Source organism: Haliotis rubra, unplaced genomic scaffold (assembly GCF_003918875.1).
Source record: "Haliotis rubra isolate DU_JTF1 unplaced genomic scaffold, ASM391887v1 Scf387, whole genome shotgun sequence".
Taxonomy (NCBI): domain Eukaryota; kingdom Metazoa; phylum Mollusca; class Gastropoda; order Lepetellida; family Haliotidae; genus Haliotis; species Haliotis rubra.
The window spans coordinates 916761-938104 of NW_025767065.1; the positions used below are offsets into that span (position 1 = coordinate 916761).

The following is a 21344-nucleotide window of genomic DNA, read 5'->3' on the forward strand; positions in this document are numbered from 1 at the left end:
GTCCAACGTTTGGTCGATATGCTCGAATCGGAAATTCTTCGACGACCAGCCACCCGTCCTGCAGTGTCCGTTGCTGTCGCAAAGCGGTGACGTAGGTGAAACACCCGGATGAATCGGTCCTGAGCAGGAACGGTCAATGTTGGTCTTCCACTTCTGGGAAGATCTTGAAGCGGGTATATCGATGCCATAATCGAGCTATAATGCTGTGTTGGACGCTGAAGTGTCTTGCAACGGCAAACTGTAGGACTCCCTTGCTTCCCTTTTTTCTTCGTTTACGTCGTAAATTTCGTAATGAAAGGATGAATTTGGTTTGGCCTTTTATAACGGATGTCTCTACTCATGTTCCGACACATTGCACGTGCATTACGTGGAAAACGTTTCCTGCACATGTATTGTTTTAATTTTTTATGGAAAACGTTTAAAAACACATTTTGGGATGCGTTTGCGCGCAGAGTGCAATACTCAACAACGATGACATGATTAACGGGATTCAAACATAAGAATTGTCTCATTGACGATTGCTGCCAAAATGTATCGAACTGAACTGCATGCTGAAAACGGCTGTGTGTTTCTTTTCTTTTTGGAAAAGTGTATACAGGTAGTTTCCTGGCTTTCACTCACCAGATGATTTGTTTGTATGTTGTTTACCACTGCACTACACGGCGGCGGTCTGTAAATATTCGAGTCTGGACCAGACAATCCAGTGATCAACAGTATGAACATTGTTCTACTCAACTGGGATACGATGACCTGTGCCAACCAAGTCAGCGAGTCTGACCACCCGATCCCGTTAGTCGCCTCTTACAATAAACATGGGTTGTCGAAGACCAATTCTAACCCGGATCTTCACGGATCTTCACCTGGGGACAAGGTGGAGTTCTGCATAAATGACAATCAGTGCTGGATAGCCTAGAGTTCGATAGGCACACAGGTTCGATACCCCACATTGGTACCATGTGTGAAGCCGATTTCTGGTGTGCCACGCCATGATATTGCAGGAATATTGCTAAAAGCTCATAAATGACCTCACTTTGCTGATATTGCTTCATAATTCCTTTAAAAGGCATGCTTGGATCCGTACACACATCTGAGTTGTTGAGATGAGGAAGATGAACCTCAGCTTGTTTCTTATGATGACGGGGAACACCGGTGGTCCAGCCGTTCACTGTACATAGTCGCATCCCTTGATTCGTCTAGATTATAATGACATATTTTGTTAACAAAATTAGAATTTTATTTGGGCGCATCAATATTCAAAATGTCACCAAGTGTTCAAAATCTCAATGTAAACAAACGCGAAACTGAGGGTTGAAAAATCGCACGGTGATCGCTATAGAGGGCAGTTAGGCACAACAATAGACGACACGTCTCACTGTGTCCGACCACGTTGCTGGAAACGACAACAAACATGATGTTCTCTGTATCCATTAATACAAACACATGTATATATCTTACAATGTAATCAACACGATACATCTGATTATTCTTACATATTTTTTACTTGATCTTTGCTTTGTAATTCCATTGAGCTTATCCACACCTTTAATTGATGTATTTTTGTTTTTTGTTTTTATTTCAAAGAAAAGGACTGTGTCCAACCTACGTAATTGTCTTAGTTGTCAAGATGTCATAGATCTGTCTTTTTTTCCCGATACCGTTTTGACGCTGAAATGTCGCCTTGCATCCGGCTTGTTTTTTTTAATTGTCCAGGAATTGAAGTTTAAATGGTTTTGATATTTGTCTTAAATATTATTCGGTATTCAGAGGTGAGCGACTTGATTCAGAATGAAAATTTCGATGTTATTCGCAAACGTAGAAGAGTGATGGAGGGATTTGCAACCTCATTCATATAAAATGTACAGAAAAGAATCGGTGCAAGACCATTAAAAAATCACATGCCCGATGTTTATTTAATGTTCGTTGATTTTTAACAAATTAATTTTACATGTTCATTGATTGAATTTACAAATAACATGTAAAAAGGGTAAAAGAACATTTTTCGGCAGATTATCACAAATTTGGACCCGTAAGCCTTTTTCCCGCCATGTGAAATAACATCGACCTTCACCTTAGTCACTTCCGCTTTAGAAAATAATATGGGATTTGCGCATGCGTAAAACTAAAATTTCCCGGATGTACACATGCGCAAAGGCAATGTCGGACATTTTGCGCCAACTTTCTGGGTTTGTCAGATACTGCAACTACTAAAACTGTTATATTTTATAACAGTGGGTGTAAATTAACTCGCAAGTGGCTAAAATGCAAAACACAGTGAAATTCTAATTGAGTGATGTAAAGGAACTGGTCCTATCAGCCCCAGTTCAAGTGCAAGATTGCTCTGAAGTGGGTGATCCGGTCGAAGGTGATGTAGTCGAGAATAGAGAATGGAGTTCGACTTGTGACAGCAGTATTTTGAAGAATTATATCTGACGTGCATGGGCTAATCTACATACAAATCAGGATGGCTACTGTTGAATATGATTTGGATACGTCTGGCGGACTGATGGAGGTAAGTAAAGTATGTCATTTCTAAACATATATGAGTGAATTTGATGAAAATAACTGCTCGGGAAACGAAAAAGAATTTTCTTCGTATTTGACATACACCAACTTGCTGCTTTTCTCAAATTATGCCTGATACCATGTGGTTCATAATATGTTTTCCTTTTCGCAGCAAATCCAGAAGCTTGTTGCACCACCTGTCAGTGAAGAGTATGCGAGACGAATGAGAAGACGAGACCGTGAACATCGAAGACACGGTCGTTCTGTCAACCATGACTGTTGTGACAGCTGCAAGGAAGGTGGCGATCTTCTCTGCTGTGATCGTTGTCCAGCAGCTTTTCATTTGCAATGCCAGTGAGTAGTTTAATCAGTAGTTTAAACGTTCGAATGACTGACGAAGATGTTTCACTTCGGACAATGTTTTCTATGGATCACGAAAGCTTTCTTCAGTTTTCTCCTCAAGAAATCCAAGATGGCTGACTTTGTTTGCCAGCACATTTTTACAAGGGCGCCATTGTGAAATGCAACGTACTGTCAGGGTTTATGACTGTCTTCTTGTTATGACCAAAGAAGGATGTAATAAAGATAGCCTTAACTCAGTTTTAAAGCCATAATTATGCCCCAGTGTTGTCTCAATGCAGTGTTTCTTATATTTTGCAAGGAGGCTGTTATTGTAGATGCTATCTGTCAGTATAAAGGTATTGTTGCTGGTGTACTCTCTCTCTGACATGTCTATGATGGATGCATTTTTTAGAAGAGCAGCACCTTGTTTTAAACTTGGAGGTGATGTAGTTGTCAGTGTTGTTGAACTTATAATCAAATTTGTGATGGAATGAGATATGTCATTTGGTGTCTTGCTTATTATTTAGTAACTCAAGTAATACAGCAGAAAGAAAACGGTTTAATCAGAATTTAGGGTCAGTGCTCAGTTTCAACATCCATATTTGAAAGTGATTTGGTTCCTCATCATAAAATTGTCTGGAGTCTCTGAAATAACTTTTTTTTAAATCTTTAAGTGATCCGCCATTAGAGGAAGATGATCTGCCTCCAGGGGAATGGATATGTCATAGGTGCCGGATCGCTGACAACCAGGTTTGTGTACATACACCCAGCTCATCTGTAGTTTTCAAAACCAGAAAAAAACAGGATTGTCTCCTCCTGGTCACTTGGTAATTTTAGACTCTGTACACACAGACATGTCTTTTTTTCCCAATGGAAATGTTTTGGTTTTTTATTTTGAGGAGCAAATGTTTACTGTGCATCAGTGACTGTATTTGCACTTCTGTTAAAATCTACCTTAAGTTATTAGCATGCATATCATAAATTTCTGAACTTTTCATAGTGATGGTGTTTACATGTTTTTCCTGACAAGCCATTAAAGTAAACTAAATAGTTGTAAGTATTAGCATATTTTTTTAATTGCAGATATCATTTCTGATCGTATATGCAAATATACATGTTTTGTGGTATCTTCTATTAATATTGTAGAGCAAGGAGGATCCAGTTCCAAGTACATCTACTGGATCAAGAGGTCGTCCAAAGAGGCAACATTCTCAAGAAGATGAAAAAGATGTGCCAGAACACCCCCTTCAGACCCTTGCAAAAGCTGCTCGTCTCATGAACCCCATTCAGTTTGATCTGACAAAGGATATTGCATGCACTATTCCACTTCCAGGTAATTTCATCTTTATTTACATACATAATAAATCTTGCAATACTTTGATCATGTAAACACATCTTGCAATGTGACAGTGTTCTAGAGAATATATACACGTAATATTGTTTTATTCTGAAAAAACTCCTGTGATAAGACAACAATACCTATATGTATTCTCTCACTGAAAATTAACTGAAGTTTGTTTATGTTTTGATAATTTTTTGTAGGATCAAGCAAAAGAAGAATTGGGAGTCGAGGACCCAGTCGAAAAGCTCCTCATGAACTGGACAATGGCATGGTGCCACTACCAGCTAAAGTTTGCTTCCAGTGCAGCAGGTGTGTGAATCTGGACTGTTGTTTTTGTGTTCTTGGACATCTTAAAGCCGTTTATCTAAACTTCCTGCAATTCATTACTGATGTTGGTTATTGACCATTTTTATGAGGAATTATAGTGTATTTATTTGTCAGTCCTAAGTACAATCAGAAATAATTTGTAGGGGTTCCCAGCCATATTTATTGAAACCACTATGGCTCGCTTGATTTTTCTGTAATTTTTACAGATCTGTATTTCCCATTATTTTTGATAATCTTTGTGAGTATTTTAAAGGAGTGTTGGTGATAGTGTGAACTTTGATTCTATCAGACCTAAACTGTCAATTTTATTTAACCTGTCAAGTTGAGTGTAACGGGATATGTAGCTTAAAAATGAAAGTGTTTATGTGTTTCAGGAGTTGTCGGGTGGCCCCCCTGATCCAGTGTGACTATTGCCCACTACTGTTCCACCTGGACTGTCTTGCCCCACCTCTTACCAGCTTCCCCACAGGCAGGTGGATGTGCCCCAACCATGTGGAGCAGAGTGTGGTGAGTTGCGGTACTCTGTACTTAAACCAATACAGGGATGAGGGTAGCCTAGTGATTAAAGTGTTTGCTCGTCATGCAGAAGGACTGAATTAGATTCCCCACATGGGTACAATGAGTGAAGCCCATCTCTGGTTTTGCTTTGATATTGCTGGAATATTGCTAAAAGTGGCATAAGGCCCAATTCAAACACTACCACCAATACAGTGTTGAGATCAAGAACCCCTTTAGTGATTACATTAGTAGTAACTTCCAAAAAGCATGGGGTGGTGGGAGTAGCCTAGTGGTTAAAGCGTTCGCTCGTCACGTCGAAGACCCGGCTTCGATTCCCCACATGGGTACAATGTGTGAAGCACATATGTGGTGTCCCCCGTCATGATATTGCTTGAACATTGCTGAAATCGGTGTACAACTAAACTCCAAAAACTCACTCCAAAAAGAATGAAATTGTACCAGGTGAAAGGATAATCAGTTCTAGTTTCCTCCACTTCCTAGTAACAGTTGATTGTATGTTCAAATCCCAGATTCTTCCTGATCACATGTTTTGGTTTGTTGGCACAAGGTAATAAAAATCAAAGACCTGTCTCCCACTACGTCTACTTCCTTATCAAACATGCACACTGTACATATGACAATTATACTGTTCAGAACGACATAAAACCAAACATATACGCTTTGGGGCATTCTCGACGTGCAAGAAGTTCCTCATTCCTGTGTTTGTGCAAGTACTGCTGTGCAATGATGGGAACTGGTTGTTTCAGGATGAGTACCTGTTGAAGTCTCTGAGTCTGTGTGAGAGGGTGAAGCTGTGGGACCGGTCAGCAGGTCATGTGGACCAGCATGCAGTCAAGGTCAACTTCCTACACAAAGCGCATCGCCAGAATCCTCCCTTCAGGTTCAAGAGAAGACTCCCATCAAGGAAGACTATTACTGTAAGTTTATTCGCAGGATGGCAGTGTGTGAAATGATTGTAGTAGTATGTAGGAATATACACCCTGATTGTGTGGTTCATGGTATGCATAACATCAACAGTGTTATAAATAAAACATTAAGTATTTGTCAGAAAACTTTTGCTGTTGATCTTAAAACTCGCTGTGCTGATAGTTGGGATTGAGACATCTTTAGGCTAGAGTTACTCAACTCTAGTTTTAGTAGGAAATGGAGGGAATTTGTTGAGTACGACAGTTTCAGCAGTAAGACAGGCAAATAAAAAAATATGGCTTGTCGTGGACATAAATTCAACAAAAACAGGGTCACTGTTGACAATGACAAGTCGTGACATGTTCCAATATTCATCACTTATGTTGAAAGAAAATAATCTATACTTATTTATTTCTACTACATTTTGTTGTGATTCCTTGAACTTAGTTGAATGTTATTGCAACAATTGACAACAGTCACGAAACTTGCAGATCATGAGATGTGTGGGCTATGAAACTGCAACAATATCACATTAGTAACGAGCCACAAACGACCTGAATTATTTGCTAAGAATGTTAGTTGTTAGTAGAGTGAAATTACAATCAAATGTGTATTGGCTTTACTTTGGTAAGGTTACACTGCAAGGTGATTGCATGATTCTCTCTGCTTTACAGCATGAAGGTGAAAACATCAGGGGTAAGTTTCCCCAGTATTGGATTTGTGGTCAGGTTATCTCCCTTGGATAACACTGCCTTATCAATAACTCTGCTTGTTTACAGATACCGCAAGCAATAAAAGATCACTACAACAATCCTCCCCCATTACTTCCAAGGGCAGCTACAGCAACACTTGGCAGTGTGGAAACGTCCAGCCAGGCTGCATCATCATCAGAGGCAACACTTGAAGAACAAGAGGAGGTGACATTGCTCTACTGCACCTTGCTATAGTATTCTACCACTTTGCTCTTATTTACTGTCTAATGCTGGATCACTGGCAAACAATATTAGGCAAAGGGGTGATCAGGACATGCATAGAAACATTTGTAGACATGTGCAGTCTTGGTGTTATTTAGTATTTGAAGTATTTTTTATTTTTTTTTGGGGTCTAGTTAACAGGCTTTTAAAAATAAAAAATAGATTCTGACATCAGTGTCATAACTGATCATGATAATTTTCACCATTTTCATTTTTTTTGTCTTGTGCCCAGTGGAAACTTTTGGAACATGGTTGAGACTGGGTATTCAGTGGAAAGAATGTTATTTTTTCTGGCATCAGTAAAATGTTTTTGTTTGGATTTATTTCAGTGGCTGACAGCTGTTGTGTCTCTTCAAACAAGCATTGCCAAATTCCTGGCTCAGAAACAATTACAAAAATCATCTGATAGTGCTAAATCAGACTCTGGTCGCTGTGAACACGGTAAGCCCACAGCGTCGGTGGCTCCGGTGATACATCGAGATACAGACAATGCTCATTGTAGTCTGGCAGCTGGAGATGCCCAACCCTCACATACATTCAAGGATAGCAACGACTGTGATAGGACTAATAGCTTGAATGGATCTGGCTTGACCAGTCCACAGGAGACATTACCCAACGGCCCATTCGAGATCGGTAAGGGAGCAGCAATATCCCTCCTCCATGGAGGCACTGCAACAACCAGCAGTAGCGCCATGAATGGTGAGATGGAGTACGCAGATGTTCAGAAAACGAAGCCTGATGCTGTTGTGATACGGACAAGAAGTAATAGTGCTGACTCAGCTTCTCCCAATGTGGTCAAGGTCACATGGCCCTGTGGTGAAAAACAGGTTTCTGGTGGAGTGACAAATACACAAGGGAAAAATATCTTAATCAGTGCTATTAATAAAGTGACAAAAGTGTTGCCCAATTCCAGTCAGGTGGGAAAGGTTGTGCTACCAGCAAATATGGCAGCCAAGAATGTGAGTGGCAGTAACCCTACCTCAATTCTCTCCCCACGGGTCACAATGCAGCCAGCTGTGAAGATTGCCACCCCTGGGGGTAAACCCTCATCAACTGGCTCAGGTTCTACATCCACTCCTAAAGTCATCACAGTATCTGCTTCTCCTTCAGGTAGGACGAAAATCTGGGGTTGTTGTAGAGTGCACTTTCTTTCATCTAGTATCCTCACACTTTTAGTTGTGTAAGAATGTCAATGTGATTCCTAAGAACATAGGTCCAGTGCTCCACGGCAGTGGAGTAGCCAAGTGGTTAAAGCATTCACTCGTCACGACAATGACCCTGGATTGATTCCCCACATGGGTACCATGTGTGAAGCCCATTTTTGTGGCCCACCTGTGATGTTGCTGAAATATTGCTGAAAGCGGCGTAAAACCAAACTCACTCACATCCATGCTTCAGTTTTGGTCTGGTCAGTATGTATCTTTGGTTGGGGCAAAGATGTTAATTACATTAATCACTAAAACATTAAGTTCTATGATAAATCAATGTAATCACATTTAAGTGGTTATCGAATTACAGGAAATTAAATGATAATGTTTGGGGATAACATTTATGGCATGATAAACAAATCTTGTGTACGGAAACAATTTTGAATGTAATGCACTGTTGCGATTTATGTAGCTAGGGCTTTTAAAACTAATATAGTAAATTGATAGAAATTAGTGGTGGTCCGATTAATTGAAATAATCGAAGATTGGTCGCAGTGCCTAAACGACCAAGCAATCGATTGTGCTTTCTCATAATCGAACACAACCAATTTTGGAACACGTGTTTGCATCAACAATATTTTACACAGGGTTGGTTTTGTCTGTGTCATTATATTTACATTTCACAAGCACTACAAGCTCGTTCCAAGTGATGATTGAATTTATCTTTAAAAATCCAGGAAATCTGTGTTCCTTACATACTAATCATCCTTTAAATGTGCGATATTTGCCAATGGATTTTGTGCAATTTGCAAAAAACCCAAATGCAACATGTTTTTTCTTTCTTTTTTGTGTGTGTGCATTAACAAAGATAGCAGGAACATTTAATAAATGACGCTAACCAATTATTTTCGTTTATTGATCAGTTGTAATGGACCAATCATCAATTATGAGATTTTAACCAATTCCCAACACTAATAGAAATTACAAACCAAGATCTCGTAAAAAAATTAATTATTCCACCATTATTTTCTGCAATGAGATGAAACACTATCATACTTGACAATAAAAGAAATAATCACATGTTTAGGAAATCGGCAGATTTGTTGTTTCCGTTTTGCATTCAAAGTCAATCAATGAAAATATGTTCAAATGATTTTAGGGTATGCTTTATCATGATTAATGACAATTGAATTCGATTGTTAATTTTCTGTTCATTGATGAAATTAAACTAATCTAGTCTACACTATTCTTCGAAGAGCGTGTGTTTTCTGTAGCCGACTTCGTGAATGCTGAGAGTTACTACCCTTACTTACAATAAAAAATGTATCGTCAGTTGTGATTGGTTCAATTTTAAGCAGAAACTTCTTAACAGCCATTCAAATACTTTGTTACTGAATTAGTTTCTATCTGTAAGTGTTAGGGATACTATATACCGATACAAGTAGAAACGTCATTCTTGATGTGTTTTAACCTTGACTTAAAAAGACACTTCATTTCAATAATTATATATTGGATTTACGGGAACTTTATTATACTAGTATGTATGTGTCCACAGGGATGCACATATAAAATATTCGTGCATCCTTTCGAATTTTCGTGCATAAATTACGCAGGATGTGCAATTCGATTTATCCCTGGGTTGTTATGTTTTTTTGGAATGTAGCCACCCTAGTGTTCTGTTCACATCACAAATGTTTTGTTAACAATTAGCCATGTCTAAATGTGAATGACTATATTTCAACCCTCACTTACAGGAGTGAAATCTTCCGGCAGCAGCAATGTGGCAATATCTCAGGGAAAGGGAAGTAACTCAAGTAATCTGAGCTCACTGCCTACAATCATCAATGTCAACTCTACTCTACAGCAGCTAATAGAAGGAAATCAAGGTAAGATGACAGCCTGATTGGAGGAAGTGGATCAAGTGAAATATAGCCCAGTTGTGCTGAGTGTACTATAATTGCATTCATTGATAACCTGCCCTACTTACAATCCCATCTAGCAATGATACTGAGTATAAAGAGACACATAGCCCGCATACCAACTGATATATGCAATTAATGTATGTCACAGATGTATGGCCTTGTATCCAGTAATAACTAGTGTTGAGAATCGACCTCTAAAACCATAATCGACTATCGATGTCTTCTGTCGATCAATTATCGATAAATGATTGACTGCAAGTATGGATTTATGACCACAAGACCAGCTGGATGAGACGACTGCTACAAGATCGCTTGTAATTAAGATCTGTCATATGACATGAGATTGTAACCCATTCTTCTTAGAAATGGTTTAAAAAACACATTTTTCCTTATCCTGACTCATGCTCTTTAGCTTGTCCCCTTCCTCTTGCGAACATAGTGGAACACTTGTATCTCCTTAATTGAAAATCATGGAGTATTTGACAACAATATGAATTTAGATCACGCTTTTTACAGCTAAACAATATGTCCGTCAACTATTTGTGTGTGAAAATTGAGAAAGGTTGAACTCAAGATCTATGTGTCGACTTCGATAAAGAAATCAGAATAGAAGGGCTATAGATCTAAGAGTAGATGTGACAAATATCGGCCCAAATATCAATAAAGCTATCCATTTCCAACCTTGTTCGTGAATTCGACGAGAAATGAGCCTTTCGCAAATACAAAATGTTTTCTCGAAGCAAACACAAGTGTGGGAGAGCAGGCATTTTGTTGACAGTCTGCTCAGCCAATCAAACTGCTTGTTTCGATCACGTGTTATATTTCTCAGGATTTTTTTGAAGCCACGTTTTCATAACATACTACATTTACGAAACCTTCCTCAATGCTTGCATATTCAAACATGTAATTAAACATGGGTCTGAATAATATATGCATCCACGTTAAAACTGTTTTTACGCTGCAAGCCACTACGTGCACTAGAAGAAAACGACTGCTCCCTCGGCAAGCTATAAATAGACTTGACTTCCTGTATTACGGCTGCGATCGCGAGCCTACCTGGAGGTATTTACAAATCTTGCATGTACACCAATCGTTTGTTGTCCCCCGCCGCAACGCGGAACGGGGGACTGTATTCAGCGGCGTCCGTACGTACGTCCCGATTCTTGTTAACGCAATATCTCATGAACTGTTGAACCCAATGTCTTCAAATTTGGTGACAGCCTACATTGGGTTATTACGCAGACACCAGTCGATTTGGGTGACCCTGACCTTATTTTCAAGGTCACCACGACACTGACCACTTTTCAAACTGTTAACGTGATGTCTCATGCACTGTTGTACCCAGTGTCTTCAAATTTGGTGACAGCCTACATTGGGGGATTACACAGACACCAGTTTATTTTGGTGACCTTGACCTTATCTTCAAGGTCACCATGACACTTTGCACGCTTTTAACTCTTGTTAATGTGATATTTCATGGACTGTTGTACCCAATGTCTTCAAATTTGGTGACAGTTTACATTGGGGTATTACACAGACACCAGTTTATTTGGGTGACTTTGACCTTATCTTCAAGGTCACCACGATACTTTGACCGCTTTTTAAAGGCGATTTCTCATAAAACATTGCACCCAATGTTTTCAAGTATGTTGACAGCCTACATTGGGTGATTATGCAGACACCGGTCATTTCAGGCATCTTGTATGTGACCAAAAAATAAAAAGTAGTAAATATAGATGTTCCATTCTTTAGCGGCGGGGGACATTGCCATATCAGTGGCAAACACTTGTTATTCTTGAAGATAGTATTCAGTGTTATCGATTGAATTTTTTTAAAATCGATACTCGAAGTTTGATTGTCTAACGATCAATAAACCGATTATTTGATCAATCGGTGCACCACTAGTAATAACCTTGCAAAGTGACAGTGCTAATGAGTACGAGTGCCTGTGTATAAAGACACAAATAGCCAACATGCCACCTAAATCTGATTACTATCTTTATCCTGCATTAAACTAGATATGTGCACTTTTTAATAAAGACACAAATAGCCAACATGCCACCTAAATCTGTTTACTATCTTTATCCTGCATTAAACTAGATATGTGCACTTTTTAAAGCATTCGCTCATAACGCCGAAGATCCAGGTTACATTGTACATTGTGTGATGACCATTTCTGGTGTCCCCCCTCCACGATGTTGCTGAAATATTGCTGTAAGCGGCGTAAACTCGCTCACTCACTACATTTGAAAAGCTTCCTTATGTAACTATCTGTATCACTGGGTTCTTGTTTTTTCCCGCAGTCTTATTTGATTTACCAAAATGGGCATGGCACATGGGTTTGTTTATTGCATTTTAGGTTACATTGCGCTCTTGGTTTTCAGATTGTGAGTTAAACAAGATTGATGAGAAGTTGATCCAAATCCTTGCATGGCAACGATTACAGCAGTTGATGTCATCATCAAACAAGTCCCAATCACCACCGAACAAGAAGAGTCTTCTCAATGGCCTTCTATCTCAACCAGGTAACTATCTCTATCTCTATAACAGCCGGCATAACACCATTCTGTGGCACTAGTCACCACCATTGCCTTTGTAAATAGTGACAAGGGGGGTTTGCTTATTAAAAGTAAGAGTGAGGTGACGTTTGTTGTGGATATTTGTATCTGAATGAACTGACTGAGTTATTTATGGGTTTGTTTATTGCATTTTAGGTTACATTGCTCTTGGTTTTCAGATTGTGAGTTAAACAAGATTGATGAGAAGTTGATCCAAATCCTTGCATGGCAACGATTACAGCAGTTGATGTCATCATCAAACAAGTCCCAATCACCACCGAACAAGAAGAGTCTTCTCAATGGCCTTCTATCTCAACCAGGTAACTATCTCTATCTCTATAACAGCCGGCATAACACCATTCTGTGGCACTAGTCACCACCATTGCCTTTGTAAATAGTGACAAGGGGGGTTTGCTTATTAAAAGTAAGAGTGAGGTGACGTTTGTTGTGGATATTTGTATCTGAATGAACCGACTGAGTTATTTTGTTGACTGAGTTGACTTATTTTGACACAGGGCGGTGGGGTAGCCTAGTGGTTAAAGCGTTAGCTCGTCACGTCGAAGACCCGGGTTCGAATCCCCACATGGGTACAATGTGTGAAGCCCATTTCTGGTGTCCCCCGCTGTGATGTTGCTGGAATATTGATGTGTTTTGATAAAATGATGTGTTTTACAGGGTCCAGCGATGTTCGAGCACGGGCTGTGCTGTGTCCACTCACAGGGAAGGGTCAGGCCGTTCCGATGCCCTACAGAACACTCAGTATTGGCACAGGTAAACTTTCTCATCTGCAGTTAAGCTTGCACAGATAGGGCTCGCAAGAAAAGTTATCAAAAGTCCTCGACCCTGATCCATGGAATGTCCGTAGCACTACAACATTCGTAAGCCAATGATAAACTATAGAGTTACGACAGGTAGGAACTAGGGTTGGGTATTGCAGAGAATTTTCATATTGCGATCTATTGCGATGCGAAAGCATGTATTGCAATATATTGCATGAAGTATTTTTAAACAAAAACTACTTATTATCAAGTTACTTCTTGATTTATAGAGCAAAAACACAACAATATCACTAGGCTTTATTAAGCTGTAATAACAACTTTTAATCATCATAACATAAAAATGTGAATAATATTTGGCACAAATGAAACAAGGACATATCCGAACATTTCCGAGTGTTACGAAGTTTTCCGAATGCAAGTCAAAATACCGGTTTTCGATCAGCATATCGCAATACATATCGTTTTCATGTCTGAACCGGTAAATACCGGTAAACCAGTTATATTGCGCAGCCCTAGTAGGAACGTTTGGGACCAGGACCCAGAATGTCATCCATTTATGAGGAGTAACACAAAGTAATGTCGGACCATCTTGCTGACTCTAGAGCTGTTGTAGTACTCATTGGTATAGATGTGTTTAAGTGCAGGATAGTGATGATGTGCATTGAATTCAAAACTAGTGACCTGAATGTTGATCTATCTAAATATTGTCAGTGCTTTATGATGACTGTTTCAGGTGCAGACATGGATGTGTCCCTCAGTCAGTTTGGAAACTGCAACTTCGTCTCAGCAAAACATGCCTGTATTTTTTATGATGAGGTAAATTCTTTAAAAAACATTTCTTTATGTTGCTATTTGTTCGTGTTTAATTAGATATTATGGTAATTGATCGCCATTCCGCCTGTCAGTGTTTGTTTTGAAATATATCTATTGGATAGCTGATGACGCATTGATTACTGATCTACCATTGATTAGAAATTGTTGATAGCATTCCTCAGTGTATCTATATAACCTCTGTCCCATCTCCAGATGACCCGTCACTATGAGCTGCTGAACTACAGCGAGCACGGAACAACGGTTGACAATGTGCTGTACTCGTGTGACTTCTCGGACAAACCAGCGACCACCCCACAGCCTTCGCCTATCGTGGCTGCTGTGAGGGAGATCAACAGCAAAGCCCGACGGAGATCTGATTCTGATCCTGAAAAACTAGAAAAACACACCATGACAGCTAAAGCTCACGATGTGAGTATGACATGACTTACTGAAGCTTATGGCTTACCCTTTTAACACATGACTGGTCTTCCTTTGGTCTATTTGAGATTAATAGTGTCAGGATTCTGGTTGGGACAGATTCCCAGCAACCTTATCTGGTCACAGGTTGGTTAGACTGAGTCACCTGGCATGTCAGCATAACCTGATGGCAGGGATCATTGCTTACAATAAAAAATATATTAAACTTTCTGATATTTTTCAGACTCAGTTTGAAGACAATCACATAAGTAGAACACATTTGTTAAGTGTTTTTATGAGAATCATTCATACAGATTTTCAATCTATTTTGGAAGCTTTTGTATGAAATCATAGTCCAGAACCAGGGTAATCTTTGTGATGTCTTTGTGTGCTTTTTAGATTCAATTGTAATTTGCAATATGGAAGCTGCTGTATTTTGAACTGACCAAGTATGCATTTTCATCTTAGTTTTGCCTATTTCCAAGTAACCCCATTGCAACGATTTCCCTGTTTCAGCTGCCACGCCCCTGCAACTGTCGAGTAAGCAGCTCAAGTCTCATCGGAGGGAGTGGTGCTGGCTGGGAGGGCACGGCCCTGTTGCATCATGGGAGCTACATCAAAGTGGGATGCCTCCAGTTTGTGTTCAGCATTGTCGATCAGGCGGCTTCAGAACCCATAATAGAGAAAAAAGTTGAATCTATGTCATTGTTAAAAACTCACTTAAAGGCAGCAGCTCAGTAACAGGAGTTCATGTAAGGATCTTCCCGTAAACATTTTACTTAGGTTTTTGTTGTTTTTTCTATGACTTTTATGGAAATATTTGTTAAATAACAGTTGCTTAGTTTACAGCTAACATTAATTTATTCTTGTGTCATGATTTTCTAATACTGTCTTCAGATTCAATAACTTTCGTCTTTAACTTTCCCTTCGTTTGTCAAATGACAAGTGAAATATACTTGCCTCTGTACTTACTGTTAATCATATGTTACACAACAGTCATATCTAATGCAGTGGAGGAAATCTGGTTGAAACTACCATTTGACTGCTGTCTTCTTTGAGTGGCATTTAGAAATTGAGGTGATGAACAACGGGTAAAGTTCTTTGGATATACAACTTTATTATCAGTGGAAGCAACATATCAGTGTACATGCTAACACTGTTATCATCTACACTGAACACTTGATTACATTATTAATAATGAAGTGGTATAATCATAAGGGGCGGTGGGGTAGCCTAGTGGTTAAAGCGTTGGCTCGTCACGCTGAAGACACGGGTTCGAATCCCCACATGGGTACAATGTGTGAAGCCCATTTCTGGTGTCCCCCGCCGTGATGTTGCTGGAATATTGCTAAAAGCGGCGTAAAACCAAACTCAGTCAGTCAGTATAATCATAAATCTTTCCCTGTTTTATTGCCACTTTATTAGTGTCTAATTACAATTAATATGAAGTGGAAATGTAAGCAGCATATTTGTTGAAGTGGTTATGAAATATGCACAATAGCAAACCAAGTCCGAGGAAAATTCAGGCTGTAAACTTAAGAATGTCTATTGCCAGTAAGTTTGGAATATGTCCTTGCCAGGTTCTAAGTATATAGTGTAATTTGTTCATCTCAGGTTTTGTTCTTCAGGGATGTGATCATATTCAGAATCTTAGCAGCTGTAGAGGGGCATGGTGACCCGCTTGTAAGCAGCTTCAGTTTGATCTGCAGAGTTCTGTCCCCTTGACATGCTGATGTTATTGATCTTCGGTTGGATTGTTGTTTCTAGGTTTGTCATCACCATGACTCCCTGATTTCACCAAAATTATAAATGTCTTTGACCTACGTTGCTTTGCAGATGAAATTTACATGGGAGAGAACTGGCATACTGTTTAAACGAGCGTAAAATATGTCTGATTCACTCACAGAGCAGCTGAGTGTTAGAAAACATGAAGTACTGTTATCACTGAATGTGAAAAATTGCTAACTATTAACTATATGTATATGGAAATTTAAACTTAATTTAAATAATTGTACTTAAGTTTTCCGATATGACTAGTTTTATACAGTATATTTTTATGAATATCTGTCCATGAAAATTCTATTGTAAAACTATTTGAAGAAAATGAAATGTATATAAAATAATAGCATTTCTTAATTCTGTTTCTCTACACAACCAATCTGCTGTCCCATAATGGATCAAACCATTCACAGAAATTCTTCAAAAGTTGTGCCATATTCAGGTTTTAAGGTGCGCTCATCATGACAAGGGTTGTCTCCCCTTACAGCTGTGCTGAAGTATGTGTTTACTGTCGTATTTCATATTGTCAAAAGTTGTCACATTGCCCAGCTCATTTGATACTGCGTAAAGTAGTCAGTACAAAAGGTTTGCTGATTTGTTTTGAATCTTGAATGAAAGTAAAGAGAGTCTTGTATACTCCCCATCAAAACTTTAGACTCACTAGTGTAAATGTAGCCACTGACTTCAGTCAACTGTTCTGAACTAGATTTTGTAAAATAATCCATACAGTTTAAAGGTACTGTTTATACAAGAGCTGATGTATTGTAAAACAAATTCGTAACGTTGAAAAGTTTATTGTCATGTGTTCAATAAATGATGAAACTCAGTGAAAAATGGCGAAATTTTTATCAAAACTTTACACCCAAACACATCTGTTCACATGCACAATATTTGCTCATGCTTTTCAGCAATTTGATGCATGATCCTCGTGCAATTTATCTGCATACGGTTTGCAGATGTTTTCCCCAAGTTAGTGGAGAAATTCATCTTCGTTGTAACCATATGTACATACATAACATATAGTGATTGATTTAAGAGAGTCTAAACTTATGATGGGTAGTATATTATGATAGATGATTTCATTATTTTACTCAAGTCCTGTTTATAGGGAATTTGTTTTGTAATTGAGTATTATAGTCATAACTTCTACAGAATTTTCAAAATGGAATTTTTTGCAAAAATTTCTCATGAAGGTACAAATGAATTACCTAAATGTTTACTTGTAACATCTAGGTATAATCTGAGTCACTAAACAGTAAACACTTCACTGTAAGCTCCACAAGACCATATCATGGCAATAAAGCGTCATAAAACCAAAATTTGTCAGTAATGAACTTAGATCAATCCAAAGTCCGTATAATCACAATGATATTATGAAATATAAGTCAGATAAATGTTTCTCAGTTACTGTCTTGTGAACTCGTTTGATCTGAATGATCCAAATGAAAATAGATCTAAGCTTCCTGGAGATATTTAAATTAATCTGTATTTTTGAAATAGGTATAGCTATTTTAACCAGTGCATTATGTTTTGAGTGTTGGAGTAAGATCTGAAAATAAAGATCATTTGTGAAGATCTGGGCACCACTGAACAAAGCTCGGAGTGTTGTAAGTCCACGTTTAAGAATTGGAATTACGATCGTAGTGCCTAGACGACTCTGTGGAATGGGGCTGAGGTAGAGTTATATTTTTGATAATGTGTTGACAATCATTTGAGAAAAGGAAATAACCAGTTTTATGGGACATTTGTGAATTTAAAAAAATTCTACAACCACAAGCTGATAATTCAGCATGGCTAACACGTTTTGTGACAAATTTTGCTGATAGCTTGTTAGTTGAAGGAAATTACATAAAAGTCTTATGTCTTTATCAAAAGAATTATGAAATTGGAAGCAGTATATTAACTGTTTTCAGTGAAGTGTTCCAAGTAATGAAGGTGTTCAAGGGAGACCTACTGTGTTTAACTATGCTAAATGACTCTACCTTCTATACGAAATACTTGAATTTGATTTGTTATTGACATTTTGATGATTTCCAGGTACCTGCTACAAGCAGTGTACAGGACAATATACCTACTATCTGACATACTACTGATCTCTGAAACTCAAGGTCCTCAGTGTGAAACTACTGCATAATTAACATATTTGATTATATAATCAACAGAGCCAAGCCCTAAACAAATGGTCTTCAGTATGGCAACACACGCTTCTCAATTTCGTTTTTGTTTTAGATTGTAGCGTGTGGTATGATGGTAAAAAAAAATATGAATCTGTTATCTGAGTAAGTGAATTGCAGGTTGAAGATGTGAGTACTAATTTAAAGGTGCATATTCCATCAATTACAGTATTTATTATGTCGTGTCATATTGTTCTCAGTGCTAATCAGACCTGATAGTTATCTACAGAACTAAAACAACATTAGCTTTTTAAGTGCAGTTTAACTGTATGCCTTCAGATACTGTTTCAAATGTGTTCTGTTTGTCTCTAACCCATTGACTAAAATCTGGGATTACAATCTGTGTTCAGTTTTTACATACAGCTCTCAGGCTGGTTTGTGTTCAGTGACTTTGATAATGGCTGTAAGTGCTGCAGGTTTTTAGGGCTGTAATTTCACTACTTCAGTAAGTACTTTTGCTCCTGATGACATGTGTTCAAGTGCTCAATCTTAATGTATGTGTCTGCTGAAATATAGAAAGAAGTCTATGGTTTAAGTCATTGTTTCTTGGTTTTTTATTTCTTAAATCTGGGTCCGCCAACGTGGTAATATATTTCAAACATAATTGCCAATGTTCTTTTCTTTTGTAAGTTTTTACTCCTTTACATTTTGGGATATAAGTAATTTTCTTTGTCAGTTTTCACAGAAATCACTTCAATTTATAAAAATAGAAATTGACATACCAGTTGTCTCTAACAGCAGGGGAACTGGTCATTTATTACAGAGGAGAATGTGTGATCCGATACTTCACTGATACAAAGCATGGGAGTTTAAAAAACTGTTGTACAATTTGGGTACAACTGAAGTGGGTGGTTATTTCTAGATATTAAGAGTGTTGACATGGCTGTTTTTTTCATCTTGTTGATCACTTCAGTGGTTTGGTGGAAGATGGTGTTTCGATTCTCTCATCGTTTCACCAAGATTTGTAAAAAAAAAGACTGTGGCATGGTATCTCAGTTGGCTGGTACTATGTAACTGACACAGCCAGATAGTATACGTCCTGTATGAATGCAAAAATCTTAAACTTGAATATTAAATCCATTCATCTCGCCTTCTCTGTAGTGGTTTGTGAAGTTACCAATCTCCACTCCTCTGGAATTTATGACCAGCCTCTTTAATTGATACACGCAGTGTATGTGAACTATTGTGACACATGTGTTTCTATGCACCTCGTACTAGTGATAGCTGTTGTTCTGTTGGGGGCCTACTGAGTAGACTAGAGACTACATCTAGTGAGCCCTGTGAATTCTTCCCTATGTGCCAAAATCAAGTGTTTTTATTTGCCTTTTAAATAATTGAGATGTTTTGGGGAGGTTGTGTTAGGTTGGACTAACCTGTGATCTTGTGGTACCACCTGTTCGATGGGGGTCCATTTGGTGACTCATATCCGTTATTATGCTGTGTTTTTAAGATAGCTGTTAAATCAAAGTGAAGAAATAAAGAAAGGTCCCATGTTTTCTTGTGTACTTAATAATTGAATTACTGTTTCTGGAAATCACATTTATCATTTACAAAATGATGACACTCCTTGTTAATGGAATTTCCTGTTGAAAATGCCTAGAGGCAGGATGGAAGTATAAGCTAAGCTGTTATGGGGTGATTCGAGGTTTGCCAAGATTAGTTGCAAATAGACAAAATAGTTTTAATAGAAAGAAGATTTTTCATAAAACTGTTTATTTAAATTATATTTGTTACCGGTACTTTGTGCTTGTCCATAAAACCAGCAACTATTAAATGTGTTTGCTGTAAGTTATGTGAGCACTCATCTTCTACCAATCATGGTGTAGAACCCAGTGGAATTTTCTTATTTGAGTTCCCCTAAAGTTTTGTACTGCAGGCTTTTAGAGGATTTATTATGTGTACATAGTTTGTAAATAGTGTGTATTTGTACATATGTAAGTAGCATACATTGACCTTGTAGACTTCTGCATGTTGCATAGACCCACAAGTCCCCATTGTGCGCATCTTAGGCTTGTGACCATTCTCATTTGTATCATTAAAAGTTATGCCAAGATTTCATCCTTTGTTATTGTTCTTTTGAACAGCTGTTTGTTAGTCACAATCCTGGTAACCATGAAGATCCAGGCTAGAATTGGTCTTCAGTAACCCATGCTTGTTGTAAGGCGACGAACAGGATCGGATGGTCAGGCTTGCTGACTTGGTTGACATGTCATCGTATCCCAATTGCGTGGAATGATGCTCATGATGTCGATCACTGGATTGTCTGGTCCAGACATGATTATTTACAGACCACCGCCATATAGCTGGAATATTGCTGAGTGCAGTGTAAGACTAACTCACACACACACGATCATGATGGCTGGGATGTCATTATGTCCATCAGCCTGTGGGTCAGGAGAGTGTTGTTTATCACTGCACTCTGCACAGTTCCAGCTGTATGATGGTAAACTGAAGAATCAACCTTACTTGAGCCATGGTAAATGTCTGAGACAGCTTTCCTCCTACAGTAAGCAGACACAAGCGAAGGACTGTCCTCAACACTCACTGTAGCATCTTGCACTCCCCCATTGGATTCAGTCTGTCATCATCTCACCCTCTTCCATGAGATACAGTGTGTCACCATCTCACCCTCTTCCATGAGAAACAGTGTGTCACCATCTTACCCTCTCCTATGAGATACAGTCTGTCACCATCTCCCTTGAGATACAGTCTGTCACCATCTCACCCTCTTCCATGGGATACAGTCTGTCACCATCTCACCCTCTTCCATGAGATACAGTGTGTCACCATCTTACCCTCTCCTATGAGATACAGTCTGTCACCATCTTACCCTCTCCCATGG

The 21344-nt window shown here is 38.6% G+C and overlaps 1 protein-coding gene across 1 annotated transcript; it reads left to right on the forward strand.

Moving 5' to 3' along the window:
- The first annotated feature begins 2152 nt into the window (after positions 1 to 2152).
- Positions 2153 to 17034, forward strand: LOC124286586 (PHD finger protein 12-like). The gene is made up of 16 exons (XM_046722960.1): positions 2153 to 2509; positions 2675 to 2856; positions 3519 to 3594; positions 3991 to 4177; positions 4387 to 4495; positions 4888 to 5020; positions 5779 to 5949; positions 6718 to 6855; positions 7242 to 8022; positions 9815 to 9946; positions 12367 to 12507; positions 13216 to 13311; positions 14053 to 14135; positions 14346 to 14561; positions 15066 to 15754; positions 15933 to 17034. Exons 1-15 carry the CDS (start codon positions 2462 to 2464, stop codon positions 15288 to 15290), a joined length of 2718 nt encoding a protein of 905 aa, XP_046578916.1. The 5' UTR covers positions 2153 to 2461; the 3' UTR covers positions 15291 to 15754; positions 15933 to 17034.
- The last annotated feature ends 4310 nt before the right edge of the window (positions 17035 to 21344 follow it).

Bases quoted from the DNA above. Each gene is read 5' to 3' on its own strand.
- LOC124286586 (XM_046722960.1), top strand. From the start codon at position 2,462: ATGGCTACTGTTGAATATGATTTGGATACGTCTGGCGGACTGATGGAG. The intron at 2,857-3,518 runs GTGAGTAGTTTA...TAAATCTTTAAG, and splicing joins GCTTTTCATTTGCAATGCCA to TGATCCGCCATTAGAGGAAG. The intron at 4,178-4,386 runs GTAATTTCATCT...AATTTTTTGTAG, and splicing joins ATGCACTATTCCACTTCCAG to GATCAAGCAAAAGAAGAATT.